The sequence below is a fragment of the Salminus brasiliensis genome, chromosome 21, assembly GCF_030463535.1.
Source record: "Salminus brasiliensis chromosome 21, fSalBra1.hap2, whole genome shotgun sequence".
Classification (NCBI taxonomy): domain Eukaryota; kingdom Metazoa; phylum Chordata; class Actinopteri; order Characiformes; family Bryconidae; genus Salminus; species Salminus brasiliensis.
In genome coordinates, this window is record NC_132898.1 from 25,617,841 (window position 1) to 25,641,789 (window position 23,949).

Sequence of the window (23,949 nt, forward strand, 5' to 3'; positions counted from 1 at the left end):
GATTCCTTGCTAATGTGTAGTGCTCAGAATAACAGCTCCACCAAAGGATTTCCCAGCTATGACAGAGTCAGCATTCACCCCTATTACAGTCAGTGTACCGTCAACCCAATTCTGTAGATGCTATTTTAAGCTTTGAGGCCCCTTAATGTTGCTTGAAGGAGCTTGTAGCAACTTACACTGATCAGCCACAGCATTAAAACCATCTGCCTGAAACTGTGACGATCCCCACTGTACCACCAAAACATATATATATATATATATATATATATATATATATATATATATATATATATATATATGATATAATTCATAAATCATACGCTCTGCTATGGAATTGGACCAGGCGTGTTAGCCTTCACTACACATGCTCATCAGCGAGCCTTGGGTGTCTATGGCCCTGACGCTGGTTCACTGGTTGTCCTTCCTTGGAGCACTTTTGGTAGGTACTGACCATACTGCATATCAAGAACACCCCACAGGACCTGCCTGATGTTTTGGAGATGTTCTGACCCAGTCGTCTAGCCATCACAATCAAAAGGCCTTGTCAAAGTATCTCAGATCCTCATGCTTACCCATTTTTTTTCTGCTTCCATCACAACACTTTGAAGAACTGCCTGATTTCCATTCCTTGACAGATGCCACTGTAGATGAAGATCCAACCAATGTTTTTCACTTCACTATTCAAGAAAAAGCTCCATTTTTGTGAAAACTAGTCACTATTTAAGATACGAATGATTCTGATGATTTCTTCTCCTCTACCTGGGTTTGTCTGCTCCATCCTCATTGGCTGGCTGAATGAGTCTTTTTTAGCAAAGCGTTGAGATTTGAAAGAACATCCAGAAGCTCTGCTTGATGTTGAGGAAATACCATTGCATTCCAGACCCCCTGCACACTCCTCGCCACACACTACACACTCTGAGGTCCACCAGTTTTATGGACAAGTGTAAAAGCAAGAGGCACGGAACGTTCTAGTAAAGTCACATCAAAGTTGTTTACGCCTGGCAGACGATATGCAAATAAAGGGAGGCGGTTCTACTTTAGGGTTCTTTTGAGAGCTTCTCTCATGGTTCTGTAAGCCTGCAGCGGCCTGGTATAATATAAAATAATAGCTCTCCTTACACACACACACACACACACACACACACATACACACACACACACACACAAAGGCTTTGTTTAAACTGCAACATGAGTTTTTTCCTATGCTGACAGTTTTCCACTGCTGGAGTGTGACCTGTTAGGAGAAGACTGACACTGGATTAGTTGTGCAGGATGAAGCGATTATCGCTCACTCTCTAATGAGCGGAAAGAATGTAGTATAATAGAAAAGAACAAAAGATGACAAAAAAGTACAAAAATAGAAAGATTTCCCAGTTAATTCATTCATTTGTACTTTCAGACAGGCACCATTCAGCCCTGCTTTTGCTGATAGCTGCGTTCAGACGGTCTAAGCTAGTCTTTGATGGTCAAGGTGGTCAGAAAGCTGCTCATCCAGGTGAAAACAGTAATTAGCTTAGCTCCTGGCCAGCATAGCATGTGTTGTCATTTGAGTTTGATGGACAAGCTGGTCTATCAGCAAGGCCAAGCTGGTTGTAAAGCTGGTTGACCCGTGGTGGACCAGCGTGGTTATGCTAGCCAGGCTGGTCAATCACCATGGCCGTGATGCTCATGCCAGTATTGCAGGACAACCACCTTGGTCATAGCTACTGGTAGACCAGATAAACCATCAAACTCAAAGAAAAACATACCACATGCAGGTCAGCAGGCTTCTACATGGCTGCTACTACTGTTTTAGATACGTAGATATGTTAAAAACATACATTTGTCCATTTGTTGTCAGAATGTGTGTCAGAAACCACATAAACATAAAGTCATTTTTACATTATTTGATTTGTTTTGAAAAAAATATGAGATGATTTAGGAAGTTTATAAGAAACTAATTCCTAGACTTGCAGCTTTCATTACTGTTAGCTACATTAGCCTGTAATTCCAGTGCACAACTAATCACATTTCAGACATTAAACATGTCTTGGCTGACCCACAACATTTGAGATAAGTGGGAAGATTATAGAAAGCAGAGAATTTACTTCAAATAACCAAAGAAAAAGTGCTAGTGTGAGCTGCCTGGCTAATATTTAGCTGTAGGTCAGATGTTATTGGCCATAAACAAGACTAATTGTATGGTGTCAATTTGAAAACGTTCCTAAATCCTTCTTTTCTTTCAGTGTTTTATTTGAATCCCACAAATCGTCAGCCTATCTGTGTTACATTTAAAACTCATTCTTTATTTCTTTGACTTCCAGATCTGCTCTTTATTAATTCCCTCTGTCTCCAGCTTGCTCCTCCGCGTCTCCCTCTTCCCTCCTTTCATCCGTCTCCCCAGCACTCTGCCTGATGTCTGGCTCTTTTCCAGGCCTTAAACCATACAGAGAGATTTCCTTCATCTTCAACCACTCAGCTCTGCTCACTTCCGCCGCCCCACAAGCTGTGTGTGTGAACAATGTCTTTATGGGTGATCACATTAATCCTTCTGGTGGCAGATCAGCTGTTAATATTCCATATTTCCAGATGTGACAGACTGTTTTTGGCATGAGTTAAAGACTGTTAGTGCTTTTTGACAGAAAATCAAAGGAGATGAGGGATCTGGGAGAGGTTTCTTTGAATGTATAGGCTTATGCGTGTGCTTGAGATTGAGCCAAAAAGTTCTGCTAACCAGAAGTGGAGCCAAATGTGTGTTTTCCCTCTCTTCTGTCAACAGTTTGTAGGAAAATAGTGTATATAATTTTCAATAGCATTACATTTATACAAATGGATCTCAAGTATTTGTTGGTAAAAGTAAATGCATCCTATAGTCAAACAAGCGATTACTATCTATGCATTTTATAGCATTTAATGACAAGCTTTACAGAACACCGGCAGAAATGTCATTTAACCTCATATTACCAGAGAATAGCCCCTGTAGTTATTGAGTAATACTCCTTAAAAGCTATGCAAATGGTTGTATATAGCAGCAAATGATCCCTTTCGTACATTAGCCACAGTATCACTTAAAAGGGATCGTTTGGTGCTACATACAACCATTAGCATAGCTTTTGAAATCGGAAACTCAATGTTAGCAATATGAAGAACATTTTAATCAGACAAAAAACATTTAAGTACCCAAATGGCTCTTGTTAACTACAGGTCTATAAAGAATCTCATCAATTGCTAATTAAAACAGGGCAGGTTGTGAACGGTAATGAATGATCAATGTTAATGTTGGCTTGATTACACAACATAAAACGCTACACCCAATCTAGCTGAACAGTGTGACCTTTTGATGAGTCAATTTAACAGGTAATAAAACTGACAAAGCCGAGGTGTGTAGGACAGTAGTACAGTAAGATGAATAGAAGTTTTTCCAGCTAGTCCAAGCTAACATCAGTAGGTTTAGCATGGTGAACAGGGGCTGCTATTAGTCTACTTTACATGCAAAATTTAACTCATTACCTGCTTCATGTACAGTACTATATCAGAGCATTGCAATATGATCCTAAACCTAGAAGTGGAGCACTAGCACTTTCTCAAACCATGACTTACACTATATGGAAAAAAAGTATTGGGACACCTCATTTATCACTGATTTCTCTGATATTAAAAAAAGAGATTGTGCTGCTTTTGTTGTAGTAACTCTACTATCTCCACTGTCCATGGAAGAAAGCATTATACTACATTCTTGAGCATAGCTATAAGGATTTGATTGCATTCAGTGACGAGCCTTAGTGTGGTCAGGATGTTGGATGATCACCACCCTACCTCATCCTCAACTCCCAGTATTGGATGTAGCACCATCAGTCCAGTGAATACAGTTCCAGTAGGAGGCTTTATAGCCCTCTAGCCCACGCCTGGCATTAGGCCTGGTGATTCATATTTATCTGCTCCAGAAGTTCCTATTATATTGGCAAAACTTCTCTATAGCTGTCAACCAGCAAAGGGTGCAACTTGAAGTAGCTGGATGCATTCATTAGAAGGGGTGTCCACAAACATTTGGACATATCGTGTAAAAACTAAGCTAGTATAACACATTTCAGTTCTAACCAGGTTGGAGCTCCACCTATTTTATAGCTCCACTCTATATTATAGGTATGCAAATACAGGCCGTAGCCCATCTGTTGCGGCACAATCTATCAACCCCCATCTTCCTTAGTCATCCCTGGTCAGTTTCTGACCTGCAGGACCATTAGGTGGTGGACCATTCTCAGCACATCTGTGATAAAGACCTGTTAGTGTTCCTGGTGGCACTGGTTCCAGTCGAGAGCCGTTCTGTGGTCAGAAACCGATCTCTATCCAGCAATGTGGAGCTACAAAGGAGGGATTTCTAATAAAGTGGCCAGTAAACATACGTGGTTGTTTGCCACTGTGGATTCATTACTGCAGATGGCACGCACAGCCGTGTGTTCGCTGTTCAGGTTAATGTAAACAGCTGTTAAACTCTTTCCAATAAAAGCCGTGTGCATGCCAGCGTTTATATTTGACTGCTGGTTCTGGTTTGAGAGTGAAATGCATTTGAGGAGTTAATTGAAGTGGCGGTAATTGGGTGGGATTTATTGTGTGGGGAAAGCAGCTGGGATTTAGCCAGGGCCCATGCATTTTCACCAGCTCATTACAGTAACGGGGAGAGCAACAGGCCAAACGTTATTATCCATTGGCTCCCAGATGGGACAGTCAGAGGAGCTTCTATACTTGTATACTATATGTTCAAATGTTTGTGGACACCCCTTCTAATGAATGCATTCAGCTACTTTAGGTTGCCCCCATTGATGACACAGATGTGCAAATGTATTGTGTGGGGAAAGTTTGAACCTATTGACCACATGCCTAAAGTCAGAGTATAAAGCCCCCCAACACAGTGCTGGGGTACAGTGGGACTGTTTTCTCTGGAATGATGGTTGGTTCTCCAAATCAATACTTAAGGGATTGGGGAGTTGGGGATTTGGGGATGAGGTGGGGTAGGGTGGTAATCATTCAACATACTGGCCTCACTAACGCTCTTGCTGCTCAATGCAATCAAATTCTTACAGCAATGCTCCAAAATCTTGTAGAAGGTCTTCCCTGGACTTTCCTGGACAGTTACTCCAGTGTAGGTGAGAGTAGGTGTCCCAATACTTTTGTCCATATAGTATATCTCATAAAAGCATGTTTTTTTGTTGTTCTTCTTAATATGGGTATAATGAAATGCACGTTTTGGCCACACCCACTTCTGGTTCACTTCCAGATACAGAGTGGCCCTATAATACATGCATATAGTGTGTGTGTGTGTGTGTGTGTGTGTGTGTGTGTATTTTATCCCTTATAATTGGGTTGGGGTTCTTGCATGTGAACATGCGTGTATTTGCATATGTGCCTGCATGTGTGTGTGTGTGTGTGAGTGTGTGTGTGTGTTTGTGTGAGAAACTCCCATGCAAATATCTTTCCTGTGTGTGAGTAATAGGTTTAGTGTACTGCTTTGATCTGAGAGAATGAATGACACAGATTAAGCTGTCAGACTGGCCACTGCTGATAGAGTCCAGATGAGGCGCTGTGACAGGCCGCTGCCCCTGTGGAAAACGCAGGCAGACTGCCAAGGAAATGCAGTTTCAGCTTGTGTGTGTGTGAGAGTGTGTGTTTATTTTCAGTACCTTTGTGTAATGTGCATGCCTTTTGGTTCACATGGTACCTCGTTTGGAGGTTATGTGCATGCATGTGTGCATGCTAGGCAGTGTATTAGTAATCCCTACATTTATATAGGGCCACTTGGCGTGTCTGTGGGGATGGTTGGTTGCATGTGTGTTTGCACTTGAGACAATATTCATAAACACTCACACATGTGCTCGCTCACAAAATCCATTCAACTTCAACCCGATTAGCTTTTAAGAAGCCAGAATTGGGAGGAATGTTTTGATTCAATGGGCACTGGCAGCGTTCTTCAGTGCTCAATTACACAAGAACCGATCATCTACAGCTTGCTAAAGCTACAGTCACGCACACGGATGCGTTTACACAGTCTCAGTACTGATTTAGGTAATATCGAGTAGGCTGGATGTAGTATACTGTGCTGAAATGTGGCACAGCTCAGCATCACCACTTTTGAAGGGGTTTTAAAGGAAGTTTCACCACGAAGACCAGAGATTTACCAGTGTTAATCATGTTGAAATACATTTATCTTATCAAGTAACTTAATACTAGACATTGACAAAATCCTGGGCTTACACATAGGGCCCAGCCCATTCTCTTCCTCTATATTTGACTAACCCACTACATCGCAAGCTCTATCAGGTGCAGTGCTCCCTCTGTATGTTGCTCTGGCTGTTCTGATCCCTGAACACTTTTTTAAAATTTCTAATTTTACCCCATTTTCTACCCAATTTGGAAGGCCATTTACCCAATCCCCATTTATCTGATGGGGATTTACACAAATAGGGATTGGGCAATTGGCCCCAATCCCCCTATCACTAGCAATGCCCCAACCCAGGAGAGTGAATAGTAGCGCATGTCTCCTCCGACACGTGAAGCTAGCCACTGCCACTCCCTCTTTTCAAGGTTCTTATTCACTGTATATGTGTAAATACCTATATGAAATTACAACAGGGGCATCATCAGCCACAATTTACTGGAGCACATGCTCCAGGAATATGGGGCACATGCTGAGCAGGACAAATTCGCTGTAGGCACCATAATGCCCCCATCATTCTTTCCAAAACTCAGCTGACAAGGTTATGAAAGCTTATGGCTGTATGATTTAGTTATAGAAACTTAACCACGTAACCAACCAAAAATACAAAGCTATTAGACCACCAAAACAAAGGCATCAGTTATGCTAGCATAGGCCTCATTTATGCTAGCTAGTAGGACACTGATAATACAAGCTTGAAAAAATAGCATCTAGATCCAAAATAACAATAAACTGTTAATTTTAAAGAATGTCATATCAAGCTAACACGAACTGATGAGTACTAATTACTAGAAATTGTATTAGGCAAGACTATATTCTGTATGTGTCCCGGTACAAGTTGTCTAGAAACACCACTGAATTATAATATATCCTATATGTATTATATGTAGGTAAGAACCCATGTGTAATAATAATATATCCCATTAATGAAAACATAGTCTTAGTCTTTTTTAGTTTCCCAAAAAATTCAGGACATTTGTGTCCTGCAATTGTACCAATTCAAATACACACACAGACATGCACACACACATACACACACACACCATTTCTATTTTGCTGAGTGTTTTTATGACCTCTCTGGGTTCTAATCTTTGTTCTTTAACCCAGAGTTCTGTCACTTAAAGTCCAAATAAGAAACAGCCAAGAACACCTGGGACTTGGGCCTACACTTGACCTCCACCCATCTTAACGTCTCTCTCCTTTACAAATCTTGGCCCTAGTGTCCACCTGGTGTCCACTCTGACCTTAAGGCCACTTTAGCTTCTCAGAAGGTCATGGAGTCACCATTAATGTTCACCCCACAAACAGGCGCCTCTTTCTTTCATTCCCTCATAAAACACTCTCTGCTTTAGTGCTGTGACACTGGCTGGCCTGATGGTGTTTATGTTTCGCCCATTAACTAGGATAGATGATGGTCGTATACCACTGCGGGCCTATTTAAGCTTCTCGAGGGCCTGTAGCCTGTAGAGAACGGGCTTAGTGCATTTCAAACGTGTTTCCACATTTAACTGATTAGCTATCAGTTACTGAGCCAAAGAGGGAAAGTGATCACTTTTGTCAGCTTGTGAATTGTTTGGTATGAATAAGCGCAAAGGCACGAGGCTCACCTGATATGCCAGCTCAAATTACAGCTACAAACATTTGGAAGAGATCCAGCATGTCTTTGTGCTTCAAAGCCTTTCTGCATGTTGTAAAACTTGATTTGTCGAGTTTATTGAAATGGTTTATTAGAACCAACTGCTCGGGCTAATTGGAGTTGCCATTTCTTCATTTCTTTATGGAACTTTGTTTGATGACATTTGATGCGCCTGTGTATGTGCATTTACAGCCTTTTTTGTTCAGATGCATAGTAGGTTATCCATACAAGCTTGTGTTTATTGCCATTTGGTATTGGGAATAGGTTCATTTGGTATTCCATTTTGGCAGAGCTGAGCTGTGCATAAAGCACTAAGAAAGCTCTAATAAATTTCAGGATTTAGCTTCATGTCATTTCTGGCTTTTTTCACAATGCAGTGCTTATTTGAGCTTGAACTAGAGCACACACTTCTCTCACATATACCACACATAACGAGATCCAGCATCATCTGTGTTTTAAAGCCTAAACACGTCACACTTGTTGTGACTTGTTGAGTTCATTGGAATGGTCCATTAGGACCAACTGTTTTACTGATGGCAGATGCCAGAATGTCCTTTTTCATTTATTTACTAAAATTGATGAATAAAACTTACATTGACGTAAACGACACAGGCATTAAAGCAATACTATGTAGAATTTATAACTTAAAATCATGTTGATGCTTCCCTGACTTGTAATAGAAAATAATGTTGCTGTCGATGCTACACTGGGTGAGCAGGTGTCCTTATACTTTTGTCCATATAGTCTATTTCAATATAAAAAAGTACACTAGTATTATAAGCAATAAACTTCATATACCGTCTGAATGAGCCAAATGAATCAGGGATTGATTAGCTGGCATACTGAGTTTACCCAGATGGGTTAAGAAAATATCATAAGCCTAAAGGTGCATCCTTCCAAAATCGATAGCATTTGATACAGGGCAAAGGTTCAGTGTAGTAATGTCCATGGCTGTCGTTTGATATGCTGTACTTTTGTGCATCGATTACATTTGACTCTACATGATAAGTCTTTAGAGGTAGGCGACCCACGCAAGCCACTTGCACGCTACCGTACCATCCTATAGCAGCCCCCTACTGCTGTAAGACAATCTGGCTAGATTTACTGAGCTGTATGTAAAGCACTCAAGGGCTGATAGATTTAGCGAAGGTTTAGCAACTTTATATTGTTCCAGGTCCTTTTCATAAGTTAGTTCTTAACCCCCCAAACCACCCACCCTCCCCTTAAAAAAGAGCCTTCATCTGGGGATCATGAGGGGCTAAAGTTAGAAGCACATGCTGCTCTCATTACTGTTAAATAGCTGCCACACTCAAACAGGCGTGACCTCCATAGCTGCCGCAAAGCGCTGTAAAAACGGAATGCAAAGGGAGTGAAGGGGAAGCGCTTGAGGAGGAGAGGATTTCATCTGCCAGCCTGTTGAAAATGGATTGACCCACCTGTAAGTAGCTCCCCCCTAGCATTAACAATGCTCCTGACGCTAGGAGGGTAAGGTCTTAACACACGTCCCCCTCCCCGATATATGCAAAGCCATGCATCATTTGGCAGATGCTCCTATTCAGAACACTAACAATCCAATCATGCTACAGAGGTAGGTATATGCAGAGTGCAGACCCTTAATAATATAGCTTGGTGTTCTAATCCGGTGAAGAAGTCGAACCTCATTCTCTCAACTGCAGCGGTAGAAGTATCCACCGCACTATGGCTGCAGTATATGGACAAAATATTGGAACACCAGGTTATTGGTTCTCCCGAGATCATATCCTGCGTTTGTTGGAGTAGCAGTTTCTACTGTCTATGGAACAAGGCTTTCTACTAGATTTTGGAGCATTGCTGTGAGGATTTGATTGCATTCAGTGACGCAAGCATTAGTGAGGACAGGATGTTGGATGATCCAGAGAACACAGTTGCATTGCTCCATAGCTCAATGCTGGGGAGGCTTTACACCATTGTAGCCCAGGCCTGGCATTAGTGCCAATAGGTTAGTCATGGATATTCAGTTATCGTTCTCAAGCCATGTTGCAAACGTAACTCGGTCCTGCAGATTTCTCCTGTATAACATCCGGAGAATTCGACCCTTCCTCTCTAAAGAGGCCGTCCAGGTGCTCGTTCAGTCTCTCATCACTTTAAGACTTGACTACTGCAATTCTCTTCTGGCTGGTCTCCCTCTGCGCACCACCAGGCCCCTGCAACTCATCCAGAATGCAGTGGCACGGGACGTCTTCAATGTTCCTAAATTCAGCCATGTCACTCCACTGCTGCGTTCTCTCTTTACTGGCTTCCTGTAGCTGCTGCCCTCATCAGATTCAAAACCCTGAATCTGGCCTACAAAGCCAAGAACGGTCCAGCCAGTCCCTCCGTACTTTATGGCAACGGTCAAAAGCCGATCCGCACCAAGAGCCCTTCGAGCTTCAAGTACGGCTCGGCTCGACCCGCCATCCCTCAAAATCCATGGAAGACAAGCGTCCAGACTTCTTTTCTGTCCTGGCACCAAAGTGGTGGAACGAGCTTCCCCTGGGTGTCCAAACTGCAGAGTTGCTCGCTGTCTTCAAACGCAGACTAAAGACTCTCCAGACCCACCCAGCAGAGTGGTCTCCTTCTGACTTGTGTTTAGTAGAATAAGATTTGGGAGATTGGAAGTAAGATGTCATCTGTTTTCAAAACAGTGGCATTACAGGGACCCTGACTGTATAATATTATGCAGTCACTAGCATGATTTAGTTTAGCGGATATCCAGCATCACTTAACCCCTTAAACAGCCTATGGCTGACTTTTACTACCAAGGAATTAATACCCACCAGTTTGTCCCTGTAGTTACTGAATAATAGGCCTTTTAAGGGGTTAAGGAACATCCAGGTTACACAGGTAAGCTTAACTACATGTGTTTGCTGGTGTGACAAATGAAGCTAGCTAACTCAGTAACATCTTCCCTTCACAATGAATATAGTAGTACTGGGAAAAAAGAAGAGGGGCCAAGAGACTTTTTGAGACGATAGTAATGCCCAGCAGTTAGCCAGAGGTCTCTAAGCTATAGAAGCTTGCCTCCTGCTGACAGTAAACACTAACGAACAAATTAAACGTGCTGGTATGACGTCAACTGGCATGAACAGACCGAAAACACATGCCCATTCACGAATAAAAGCCTAAAGCCTTAATCATTTAGGCCAGTAGTGGTCCACAAGCCACATCTCTGTGCACATCTTGTCAGCAAGGTCAAACACCTGTCAGTAATTAATGACTAATAGCCCTGGTCTGCAGCCATGTTTGAACTGTACAGATAATGCTATCCCGGTGGACAGCATTACTTTTTCTCTGCAGCAGATCAGTACAGATCGGTCCCCACGGCCGAGTGAAGTCAGCTTTAGGACCGAGATGAGAGAAGTGTTAGTTTTCTAGAAGAACAGAAAAAATAATGAGTTCAAAATGTCATCTAATCATTCCTGTCTCCTTCAGCACAGCAGTGTTCCTCAAGATCAGGATTCTCAAGATCCCAAGATCAAATGACGTTGGGAGAAGCAGTAGAGGGGACAACCACAGTCACCACACTGTACACTAAAGCAATAAGTCATGCGATACAGTGATTTCTTTTTGTGGAATAACTTCTAGAATCACTGTAGCAGACGGGCTCAAGTGTAAAATAACAAATAATATGTGCCAATCTATTAGAATATTAATAATATACTAATAAGAATTGCAATAGACTAATGTATTGTAATGTATGCCATGCAATACAATTCATTAACAGTGTGTTATGGCTGCCATGTAATATAATTTTAATCTTATTGTCTTATAATAACCAGGTGAAAGAGAGAGAAAACAGCCGTAAAAGGATAATTTAACTAGCCAATCAGATTGCAGGAAGAAATACTATACTAACCAATCACATTGCAGGAGAGAAATAAAGAAGTAGGTAGGTATAAATAGGTAAATGTTCAACTACTCAACAAAAGTTCAACTCTGCAGAAGGGACAAATGAATTAAGCCAATCAGATTCAGTTAGAGAGTTTGCGAGAGAGAGAAAGAGATATGAACTCAAGGTGAAGTAAACAAACAGGGACTCTCTCACTCTCTCAATTCTCACTGCATTGTGTTACAATTTTGTAAAGAATGGATCAACAGAAATTTACATAACAGTATAATGTTATTCTATACATTTTTCACCTTTCATAACTTAGCACATACCTAATTCATGTGTATGGACAATATGGATATAATATTTGTATATTGAGCATTTTCAAATACAATAAAGATTTTAAAGGGTTATGCAAATGTGTTTTTAAGAAGAAATCCTAAAGAAATTCCCCAGGTTTGATGTTACACAAAGGAGCGTGTAGTATAAACACAGCCTTCTAGATGTTTTTTGTTACCCACTTCTACTCTCCATAATCAGTTTCTGACATTTTATTTTCATTCATTTTCTCATTTTATCAAACAATGCTAATGTGATCAAAGCAAGAGGTGCTTCTGACTATGGTTGTTTCTTGCATTAGTAACGCTGTGTCTGATTTTCAGCAGGACAACATACCTCCACATCTTTTTCTCTAGGGTTTTAGCAGAAGTGACAGGGGTATAAATCACAGACTATGGTTTTAAATGTAGGCACATTAAGGATAAAAAGCATGCAGCTGCAAGTATAGCACATGATCCCCCAGCCCTAAGTCTATACTCATTAGTTCTATACACAGGGTCAATGGCCTGTCAGCTTGGCCTATGTCTCTCCTCTGGTCCCTCTAACCCCTAATGATCTCTCTGTCACGTCCATTTCCGCTTCTTTAAAGTGATGGGAGTCATAAGTTGCGGTCAGAGTCAAAAGGCATATTTGGGGTCTAGTTTTGAGTTTCACACAAAAGCTTGACCTATGAACTTAACCGGCCCTGACCTTGGGTGTGCCGTAATGCATTTGCCTGTGAGTGACGCGTGAGCTCAGACTTGTGAAGTAGCTCACATGCTTCACTGAGCATGCTCAGGACGATGCACAGGAGTACAGTGATGGGTGAAATTATAGGTTATAGGTTATAAGTGATGCCTATGAACTCCCACAGGGGCTCAGTGTGATTCTGTGACCTGTTGATCTAAGGGTGTGGGGATTACCCTTCAGGGCCTTAGCGATCAACAGAGATCGGCCTCTGAAGACACATTCAAGCAGGAAAGGGCAGAGGAAGATGAAGGAACTGGTGGAGAAAGCATTCCACAGTGTACATGATGACAATCAATAATGTCTATAGGTTCTATATCTTCAATCTATAGGTTCTTGTGTTTCCCTAGAACTACAAAAGTTCTATATGGCAAAAATGGACCAATCAAATCGCAAGACTGAAATTCCAATTGCCCAATCAGACAATGGAATGGAATTAAATTATTGCAGGATTGAGCCTGGCCTAGCCAACCAGCCAACCAGCTAGCAGGAAAAAGGAATTCCCTTGAACCAATGAGCCCAGCTTTGCTAGGTTTGTGGTTTCCACACCAAACTGAACTCATTTAAAAAAGCAGCCATGGATAAAAATTGTCAAATTGCAGGGCCCATTTTTTGGGATACTATAAAGAAACACATACCACCAAAAGGTTACATGAATATCATTATCAGTAAGGCATTTACCGCAGACAACAGCTGGGAGAGATACAAAGAGAGACAGATGGAGAGTGTGAACTCAAGGTGAAGTAAATGTTAGATAGCTAGTACACACAAGTACAAGGTGGAATACATTTGTATGGAATGTCTAGGAATTTGTGTAGCCAGTGAAGAGAAGTGAGGAGTCCTAGCAGCAGAATCTGGCCAGGTTGTAATATGAACCAATACTCAGTTGAATGATCATTAATAAAGAATCAATATGCTAGATGCAAGATTTTGCACTGCAGTGTAAAAGATTTTGGATCATCTCCATTTTATAATGTTATAACACTTGAAAACTTGCATTGTGTTAAAATTGTAATGAATGAATGGACCATCTGAAATGATCCAAAATCACTGGGGGAAAAAATCTTACCATTACAAATACAATTACTAAGTACAAGTATTTATTCTCAAAAATGACTTTTGTATATACATTACAATTTAAATTATGGGCAACCCTAAACCCTAAACAAGCTAATTAACATCTCTCTGTGTTTTTTTTTTTTTGTTTTTTTTGTTTTTTTGGCATGTATTGAGATGCCCAACTGTTCCATCCTGGTTCTGGGTGACCTGGCTCTCCACTACAGCCCTTCTGCCCACTGTCCTGCTCTGAGGCCTCGCATTGATTCATCCTCACCTCACTGCATGATTATGTTTCTGGTTGTTTACATGCATTACTCACATTTTCATCTTATATGGCTTGACGCCCCATTTACCATTTTTTTCCTAATTCAGTTTTGTTTTATTGTTGTCTTTATTATAAGGATGGGTTATTATTATAAGGATGGGTTCCCCTTTTGAGTCTTGGTTCCTCTCAGGGTTTCTTCCTCTCGACCCGAGGGACTTCTTCCTTGCCACTGTTGTCACTAGCTTGCTCAAAGAGAGAGGCTTGGGCCCGGATCTCTGTAAAGCTGCTTTGTGAGAACATTTGCTGTAAAAAGTGCTAGATACATAAAACTGAATTGACTTGAATACTCTTAACAGTTGTGCAATATCTGTAATTATATTGTATATATTTTCATCATCCACTGTGTAAATTGTGTGTATATTTTTGTTTTTTTAGTTGTGCTATTTATTGTATGTTTAAGCACCTTAAAAGTATCGTAGTATCGTGGTAGTTCCCTCCTGTGGGAATGGTCCTCGAGGAACGGCTTTAGGAGTGGTACTGTCCTCGACCCCCCTCCGTTGGGAATGGTGCTACCCTAACAACCGTTGCCGCGTCCTGTAGCTAGCTAGTTACCGCTGGGACGCAGAGATTGCAGGACTGCAAAGTTTATAGCAGTAACAGACACAGCTGAGTGCACTGTTTACAGCTGAAAGAGGTACGATTCTAATAAATGTGGGGGATAATAATGGTTTTATTGTCACAGGAAGATATATGACTTATACATGTACATGTATGAATTTAAGAAGTTGGATTCACCTGCTTTATAATTCGAGTTTTCCGTTCCACCTTAAATGCGAGGCCGTTCAATTCAGTTAGATATCTAGTGCTACATTCATCATTTAAGGTGGATAGGTAAGGAAATCAATAACTGGACAATTTAAGCCTCGTAAAATAATTGAATTATCTACGTACTTTAATTTGTAGTTACGCTTAGTTTCTTTATGGTTCATAAAAAGTTGCTGTCAAACGACAATATCTCTTAAATAATATTCCACTTATATTTCCACTTACTGTTCAGTAGGTCTTTATAGCTCTAAAAATACCTGAATGTGTAGACTAAAGGTGTCCTAATTTGCTGTAACCCTGCTATTGTATCTGATCCTGGCAGTTGTTTACTATGAGAAAAAGCCAGGTACACCAAAACCAGGCCGGTGCCGTGTTCCTGCCACACCCACCCAGTAGCACCAAACCTGGGGAACACAAGCCCACCCCACTACTGTGCCACAGGGCCAAGCTGCCCCCTGTGAGGAGATATCCCACCACAGAACAGAAGATCTTCTACTCAGAGCTTATCAGCCCGGCAGCCAAGCCACATGTACAGGTAAAAGAGAAAAATAACGTTTCCTAAAAAAAAAAAAAAAAAGACTCTCTGTTTTGCTATTCGTCTCACTTTCACTCTCATGCACACTTTATTAGGGAACATATCACAGAAAACGAAGCATTTCTGGTGAACTGAATGCTGTGTGTGGTACATAAATGCACATGGACATCAAAAATGGGGAAGAAATGCAAGATTTATAGATATAGATATGTCATTTTTAAAAAGTTTGTATTAAATAAACAATTAAATGAATAAGATAAATATTAAACACAGTAAATCAGGGTGGTTTGGTGTGAAACACTCCATTCTGGTCCTCCCAGAATTGGTCACAGTGGTAGTGAATGGAACCAGGTGTGTACATTTACATTTACATTTACATTTATGGCATTTAGCAGACGCTCTTATCCAGAGCGACTTACAAAGTGCTTTACTATTTACCCAAGAAAGAAACCTTAGCTAGTTAGAATAGACTAATAAATCAAAGATACCTCTAAGCTTTAGACATTACTAAACACAATACAATAAGGTGACCATAGTACTCTATTCGTCCAAGTACTCTCTGAAGAGGTGGGTCTTCAGTCTGCGTTTGAAGACAGCGAGCGACTCGGCCGTTCGGACACCCAGTGGAAGTTCATTCCACCACTTTGGTGCCAAGACAGAAAAAAGTCTGGACGCTTGTCTTCCGTGGATTTTGAGGGATGGCGGGTCGAGCCGAGCCGTACTTGAAGCTCGAAGGGCTCTTGGTGCTGTGTACAAATACACAGCCTGATATGTGAAAAAATCTTTTACAATAAATTTGAAGCTTAACATATTTATTAAAATACATCCCAGGTGGAGCAGTACATGTGGGGAGTTATAAGGTAAAATAGAAATCAGATACGTGGCCTGGTAGCTGATGTTGCTGCTAGAAAGCCTCGAAGGTTTTTCAGCCGTTCTTCCGAAATATTTTACCAGATGAGAGTTTTCCTAGCCTGACAAGAATGTCTGTATAGCTATTCACAGTGTTCAAAAATACTCTTGTCTAGACATCCTGATTGCTTACAATATGCGCTTGTTGTAGTCTTGCACACAGGGTGCAGTGACTGAGCTAAGTTTGTTGTGCCAAGCTGGATACGATTCCAACACCCCTAAAGGTAAAACTGTTCAAATTACTTAACATTGATCAATGTTATCAGATAATTGTTTAAAAGATGTTTTGGGACAGTTTCCAGATGGTCTTTTGCTGTGTTAATTGGATATGAAAGAAAATATTCTGAATGTGAAACATTTTATAGTATTACAAGTCTCTCAATTTTCCAGGGTATCATGGATTATAGAAACATGGTCAAATGTTTATTTTGTTAGTTCATGTTCCTAGTCATATTAATCTCGCCACTATAAGAAGGCAAAATGTGTCAAGTGTAATCAGTTTCTGATTTAGCATTTTGCCAGATTATTTATATATTATATTATATTATATTAGTTATTTATGTATCTATTTATATATGCATTCATTGTATACATTTTACTTCAGCAAGCACTTTCCAGACTCCCACTGACCTCTTTAATATCCTGGAGAGGGACAGGCATGGACCAACCACCCAGATCCTGCAGCAGTCGGACTTCTCCTCAAGGGGCTACACAGCTAAAGTACAGTTGCCCTACAGATGCTCACCTGGCCAGATGCCACGCAAGATTGAGATTGAGAGGTGAGAGAAATGCATCATTAAAATGCACAATCCACTATCAATTCAGTTTGTTTTGGTACATTCCAAACATGTATTTTAACACATTGTAACTGAAATCAGAAATTACAGTTTATATTGTACAGTTTATATGAAGTCATCCCATTTCATATCTCATCTAAGGAATTAAAATGGGAATATCCATCCTGTTGTAATTCCATGAATTATCATAACAAAAGTGAATATTTGCAGCAAATATTTCAGGCACAGATGTGTGCAGTGAATAAAACAGAAGAGATTTGGTTAAAACTAAAATTTGGTTGTCTCCATTTCTCTCTGCTCTAAGTGAAGTGCTGTTTTACTGAACTTTCAGACGGAGACGGGAGTATCTAAAGTTAGACATCGCTCAGCTCCTGGCTGATCTTGGCATCGATTCCAACCAGCTGGTACCCAGAGAGCTGAGCAGTGAGCATCACACAGAGGACGCCTACACACCCAGCTCTAAAAGCCCCTGTCTACCTCCTTCTAAAAACCCCTGTCCATCTCTGGCAAATAAACCCTGCCCACCAGTTTCTAACTACCTTCCTCTGGAGGTGAGATCTGACACTGCAGGCATAGTAGACTGGTTGTCACATGGGTAGATTGTCACACTGCTAACTCTTACAGATGTCGACAATTAGCGTGTGGAAGTGGGGCTTATTGAGGAGTGGGTGGGTTGTCATTTTTTGGCATATAACAGTTTTAGCAAAATGCTACAAGGAATGTGTGTGAAGAAACTTAGATATGTTTACTTGCACTTTAAACAAACAACAACAAAAACAACATCATTCATTTTTATTTTGTTGTTTTGATCATGAAATTAAATTGGTGAATGTTTTTTACTAAGTGTGTATGTGTGTGTGTGTGTGTGTCCTGATTTTGTTTTGGTTTGAGCCCTCCAGATATTTGACAATGAGGAGTTTGACTGCCGGACGCCAGAGGACTGGTTAGCTTTGGGCTTTGAGCCAGACTCAGCCGACTGCAAACCCGTCCCAGCCAAGGCCCTGCTACCTACCAGTGACATCTCAACAAGTACAGAGCTTTCTTGAACCCTGCTGAACTCTAAGCAAAAAAAAAGTTGTATATAGTACTCATATAGAGATGCTGCATCAGCAGCAGTTTTAAAAAGAGGCGGTGACTGGTCTTCACTTGTGCTGGAGGAGACATGTGCTAGTCTTCACAGTTTGGGGGCATTGCTAGCGATAGAGGGAGTTCACATGGACAGGGAGTGGGTAATTGGCCTTTCAAATTGGGTACAAAATTGGGAAACGAAAAACCATCTACCAGCCATTTTCCTTGTGTCTGAGGACCCATCTAACCAGGCAAAGAATCATTGATGCATTCAAATGATTCTTTGAGTTGTCATGGTTCTGTATAGACCCATTGCCTTTAGTAAAGAACCCTTGAAGATCCATCACAACACTGAATTTGTGATATTATGGCTTTAAATTGGCATCACCTTGTCTTTCTCCTTCTCCAACTCCAGACTATTTGTGGCAGTCTGTGGGGGTCCTGGACTACTGCTCAGAGAAGAATCAGTACTTGGTGCAAAAAGCAGATCCAGACGGTCTGGTCAGAGACAGCAAGGGTAAGCCTGCTGTGACTGAAGTGCAGAGGACCCAAGGCAAGTCCAGAGGAAGGGTTTTGTACATCATTTCTTTAATATATCCTTATAGATTTCATAGTCTATCTAAAATTATTTTCTCCCCTTGCCCACCCTACAGCTCCGCTGGTAGCAGGTCAGTTTTGGGTTCCACGCATCAGGCTGATGTTTTGTGCTGAAGACCCACACCTCTTTGCTCAGAGGGTCCAGTTTGCCCACAACTCCAGGAAGACCACTGAAGCCCTGCTGCTCTACCATCTCTCTGTGGACTGCATTACCTCCTGTAGTGGGACACTCACCCTGGATCCCACCAGCCTCCAGCGCATCAGAAACTTTGCCCTCAGCACACCGGGCCTCAGGCTTCCAGGGTAAGAAGCACAGGGAGTGAGAAGACTAAAAAGCGATAGGAAAAGTGACCTGATTGTTTAACAGCATTAAAAAAAAAAAGATCTGAAAGTCTGAAACTGTAACTTTACAAGAGAGGTTAATGTAAAAACATTTGGGCATTTTTGTTGGTCTGTTTATCATTAAATATTTGTGTTACAAAAAAATGGAGATACAGGGTTACAGGTGTCACAGTGATAATATGGATTTTAAGACCTAATACATAAATAACTTACTGGATAAATACAAATAAAAGATAACACAATAATTAAAAATTAGTGCATTTTAGTGAAGGAAAGGCAGAATGATTGCTATCTAGTGACCCATAATGTCTGTGCTGTGTGTTTACGTTTGTGTGTGTGTGCTAAACAGTCTGCAGGAGTATATGAAGCGTCTAGAGGAGGAGGTTCAGCTGGAATACAATCGCACCATGAACCAAATCAGCTTTGACAGGGTCATGCAGGACAACCCTGAGGAGTTCTCTTACATTACCCTGCCCCAGGAAGAACCAGTGAGAGTGCCCTATAAAGGTATGAGTGTGTGTAGTAAGGCAGGTAGGTAGTATACTATATATGGATAGAGCATTTATATAACCGATTCTTCAAACCGCAGGCTTGGTGGCTGTGCCTGACTTCCCGTTTGAGAAGAACCGTGCTGCCTTTGCCTTTAACTCCCTGCTGACCAAGCCTGAGGTTATCTCTGCTCTGTCGAAAGTGAGAGCAGAGTGCGACAGAGTGGCAGCCATGAGCCTCTTCCATGTCAGCTTTACCAAGCCTCTACGCCTGGAGGAGTTTGAGCTGGCACAGTCCCAAACACACACACAGGTAATGTTCTGCCAATGCACGGTTATCCATAAAAACAGACGCTGTTTAGACATACAGTCTCAATAACTGCTCTTTCAGTGTTCTCTAATGGACCCTTCTCTCTCCTCCTCTGTCACTCCTCAGGTGCAGCTCTTCCTGAAAGATTCTTGGGTGTCCACTCTGTGTAAAGGAATCTGCTCCAGCCTGCGGCACGTGGGTCCAGGCTGGTTCAGCCTGAATGAGTCCCGCTGGGAAGTGTACCGAATGTCCAAGATGTGCCGCCTGATGGCATTGGTGCGCTACAACCTGCAGGATTCACTGCGTTTCCTGGTGCAGGACTCGTTGACCAGCCTGACCCGGCTGCTGCTGGATTCCTGCCACAGTGTGCTGGACTGCCCCTCTGACCTCACCTGGGGCCCTGACCTAATCAACAGCCCATACAAGTAAGCTTCAGAACACTTCTGTGGCTGCGTTCACAATACAGGGTGGAATGCCCTACATCATGTCATAAAAACATTTTTTTGCCTAAATACTGTATTATGTAGATGGGATTTTTTCATAGCAGTGTAAATGCAATATCTGCCCTTTTCCAAATCAGATTACACTTGAGTACACATATATTACTGTGCTCATCCAAAAAGTCAGCAGTGGCACAGGTTTGTTCACACTAGAGCATTTACAAACATGAATGTGAATTCCACCAATTCTAATGTGAACATACGTAAATCATGACCTCATTCTGGCCCATTCTTACTACCCTTTTAGGCTACACCAATTTAGGCCCATAGGGAACTTGCCATTGTCATAACTGACCCATAAATGCCTTAACTTTACCTTATTTGGCTTGGAAACATCTGCTATTTGGTTAGGACATTTACTCAGCTAACATTCCCCCTGTGGTGCCTGGATGGGTCACCTAACTAGAGAACATTTGTCCTTTGGTTTCACATTGGCCCCACATATGGATGCCAACCAGGGTCAGTGATGGGACCAAGAGGGGTTAAAAATAGGCCCTGTCTGGGTTGCACACTACATAAGGAGCCTATATGGGACCTATGTCAGATTAAGGTGGGTTGTAGCAATGGGTCCCAGTAAAAATGCATGAATAAATCCATTCAGAGCCCATGCCTGATGGTATCCACCTAGCCCATGTTCCAACCATGTAAGCCCCACGTGGGTATGTTGGGTGGGTACACTTCCATTACTGTGTCATTTTGAAATGCTTTACTTCACTTGTGAGTTTACATTTGATTTATAGACCCAAGAAAAGCCCACTTTTCCTGGTGGATCTAGTACTGGATCAGACTGGAGTCCACTACAGCACCCCACTGGAAAACTTTGAGACATCCATTGTTAACCTGCTGGACAAAGGGATCCTGTCTACACATGATGTCCCTCAACTGGACAAGGTTATAAAAAGAGACATTGATATCACATCAACTGTGTTCCTGTTCTCTCTGAGCGATAACAACCTTGGACTCTCTCTCTCTCTTTCTCTCTGTCTCAGTTTGTAATGCAGAATTTGTTCATCAGTGGAGTTCCTCTGTTGGAGTCAGTGGGTCTGTATGAGCCGGCAGTGAGAGAGCTGAGAGAGAGAGTGAGTTTCGCCTTGTGCCAGGCTACCATTCCGCTTCGAGCCTACGCCCGAGAATACGAGTGCCACCTTGAGCTGCAGAACTCCAACATCAACACATTCCTAAAGTACTCAGTATCCCTTCCACTTTCTGTTCCTTTCAGGCTGATTTTTGATTGAGACATAATAAAGGGCAGTCAGTCAGGGTAGATGTTATTTATTGCACTTACATTATTGCATGTATTATTGCATGTATTATTGCATGTATTTGAAAAGTCTTCAGACCTTTAAGTTTTTTGCATTTTGCTATGTCGCAGCCTACAATAAAAATACAATAAAAAAAGAATTTCTAATACTAAACTTCTGTTTTCACTTTGATATTATGGGGTATTAAGTGTAGAATGATGGAGTTCTCCTATTACTACTATGTTTGTCTCTTTCCAGGCATCACAGTGAGGAGAATACCACCCCTGCGGAGGTGAAGCGGGAGGTGGTAATGCACCTGATGGAGAAGGAGAAATTAGATCAGTCTCTTCCCTCTTCCATCGTGATTGGGCCCTTCATGGTCAGTGTGGAGGCTGTGCGACAGAATCTGTCTGAGAAACGCAGTTCCCTGGCCAAAGCCGTGCTGGACAGCCTCGCTTTGAAGCTCCGCAAACAAGTGGAAGAGGTAGATTCACTTGAGCAATGCAGAACCAGAAGATAACCTGATTCTGTTTTCCAGTAGGAGAGCTGTCCAGGGGATGGGTTTTTACTGTCTGGATGTGAATTTACCAGCTCCACAAGGGGCACAAAAATGCATACCCATTCATTACTGAAATTTGAACCCCTAACCCTTCGTTTGCTAGCTAGCCAGAAGATCTGGTTAGAATCTGGTTTCTGGTTTCCAGCAGCAGAGCTGGAATTTACAACCTTCCAGTTGCTAGCGAATAAAGAGATGATATGTGTTTCAGGCCTGTGAGGAGTGCAAAGTTATCAGCAGGAAGCTGTATGAAAAGCCTGACAGCATCGAGGAGCTGACAGAGCAGAGGGAGTGGATGATACAGATCCCAGATCAGCTGAGAACTCAAAAGGTAAAATGCCATGCTTTCAAGTTACACTTTTACTCACCTCATGCTGTGAGGCATAGGATTTTGTAGGGCATAATAATAATTCATGTTTTAATGCATCTCTGTGTTTCTCTTTGCTGGGCAGGAGCTTTTGTCCAAGGCCATGGCTGACTATGAGCTAATAGATGATTTTTTCTACAATCTCTCCAAAGATGATTTTGCTGCAAAGTAGGTCAAACAGCATTGTTGATCACTGTGTTAATTTAAACATCTCTAAAGCTCTCTTTATGGGAGTCTAGTGTTATTTATAGTTCTCATCCATTCTGGAACCAAGCTTAGTTCTTCAGACTCACAAGATACTTTCTTGAACATGAGAAATTCTTGTTCCTTTTTACTGTATTTATGTTTACAAGCATCTGTTTTATTGTGATCTAGAGTTAGAGTAAAATTAATGTTAACTTTTCATAACTTGCTGAGATGAGTGCTTAAATAATTAAATAAAATAATGTGTTTACAGGACACTGCAAAAGTCCTTAATGCCATAAAACTGCAGAAGCTGGTTGTAGATAAGCATATACACAGGAAATAATGGTGTGTTTGTGTTGTGTGGAGGTGGACGGCGATGGCTTGGCCCCATAAGATCCTCACTCAGATGGAAAGTGTGCGAGTAAAGCATGAAGAAGATGAGGACCGCTTCCATAAGATCCAGCTGGTCGACCAGAACAACTTCCAGGAGCGCCTGGAGTCCTTACAGGTCAGAGCCTCTCTCAGTTTACCTGTAAACATCTGCAGGTGTGTGAAACAGTCTGTTACTGAAAGTAAGAGTGCCATCAAACACAAGCAACTGAACTTAATATGACAAGTAAGGGCTGCTTTTAAATACAGTGGTTCCATGTTTTAGAAGTACCTAATGGAAGTACCTAATGGCCACCTAGTGGCAGCTTAAGGAATAGCACTACATTCTTTTGCTTGTCATAGTGTGTGTGTGTGTGTGTGTGTGTGTGTGTGTGTGTGTTTCAGATGGTGGTTGCAGGATTCTCTGCCTACTCAGATGTTAATCGAGCACATGAGGTAGCGAATGAAGTGCGGCGCATCGGAAAGCAGCTGAAGGAGTCTCAGACAATGGCACAGGTTTACAACAACCGCGAACGCCTCTTCGGCATCCCTGTCACCAACGTACGTGTTCAAACCCTAACACACACACACACATTGGACAACACATTTTACTGGGCTGATCGGTGTCTTACTCTCTCACTTGGATTCTGGGTGTGCCTCAAACCACACACTTCTATACTTGACATACGACACTAATTAGTGGTCTTATAAAATGCTGTGTATTTTTTGGCACTAAAACCAAAAAGGTTAGTTTTAGGCACCTGAGCACAAATACAGTAAAAGGGAAGAATTTCTCA

At 41.7% G+C, this 23,949-nt stretch overlaps 1 protein-coding gene across 1 annotated transcript in view; it reads left to right on the plus strand.

Moving 5' to 3' along the window:
- The first annotated feature begins 14,678 nt into the window (after positions 1–14,678).
- dnah1 (dynein, axonemal, heavy chain 1) overlaps positions 14,679–23,949 on the plus strand; it is a 54,456-nt gene continuing 45,185 nt past the window's right edge. The window contains exons 1-18 of the mRNA XM_072665445.1: positions 14,679–14,756; positions 15,210–15,422; positions 16,483–16,555; positions 16,936–17,110; positions 17,460–17,679; positions 18,028–18,157; positions 18,612–18,749; positions 18,850–19,096; positions 19,485–19,642; positions 19,725–19,936; positions 20,060–20,358; positions 21,174–21,324; positions 21,423–21,616; positions 21,933–22,158; positions 22,442–22,561; positions 22,683–22,765; positions 23,150–23,291; positions 23,558–23,713. Coding sequence (XP_072521546.1) covers positions 15,219–15,422; positions 16,483–16,555; positions 16,936–17,110; positions 17,460–17,679; positions 18,028–18,157; positions 18,612–18,749; positions 18,850–19,096; positions 19,485–19,642; positions 19,725–19,936; positions 20,060–20,358; positions 21,174–21,324; positions 21,423–21,616; positions 21,933–22,158; positions 22,442–22,561; positions 22,683–22,765; positions 23,150–23,291; positions 23,558–23,713 — 2,928 coding nt within the window. The 5' untranslated portion in view covers positions 14,679–14,756; positions 15,210–15,218. The remainder of the gene's footprint in view (positions 14,757–15,209; positions 15,423–16,482; positions 16,556–16,935; positions 17,111–17,459; positions 17,680–18,027; positions 18,158–18,611; positions 18,750–18,849; positions 19,097–19,484; positions 19,643–19,724; positions 19,937–20,059; positions 20,359–21,173; positions 21,325–21,422; positions 21,617–21,932; positions 22,159–22,441; positions 22,562–22,682; positions 22,766–23,149; positions 23,292–23,557; positions 23,714–23,949) is intronic.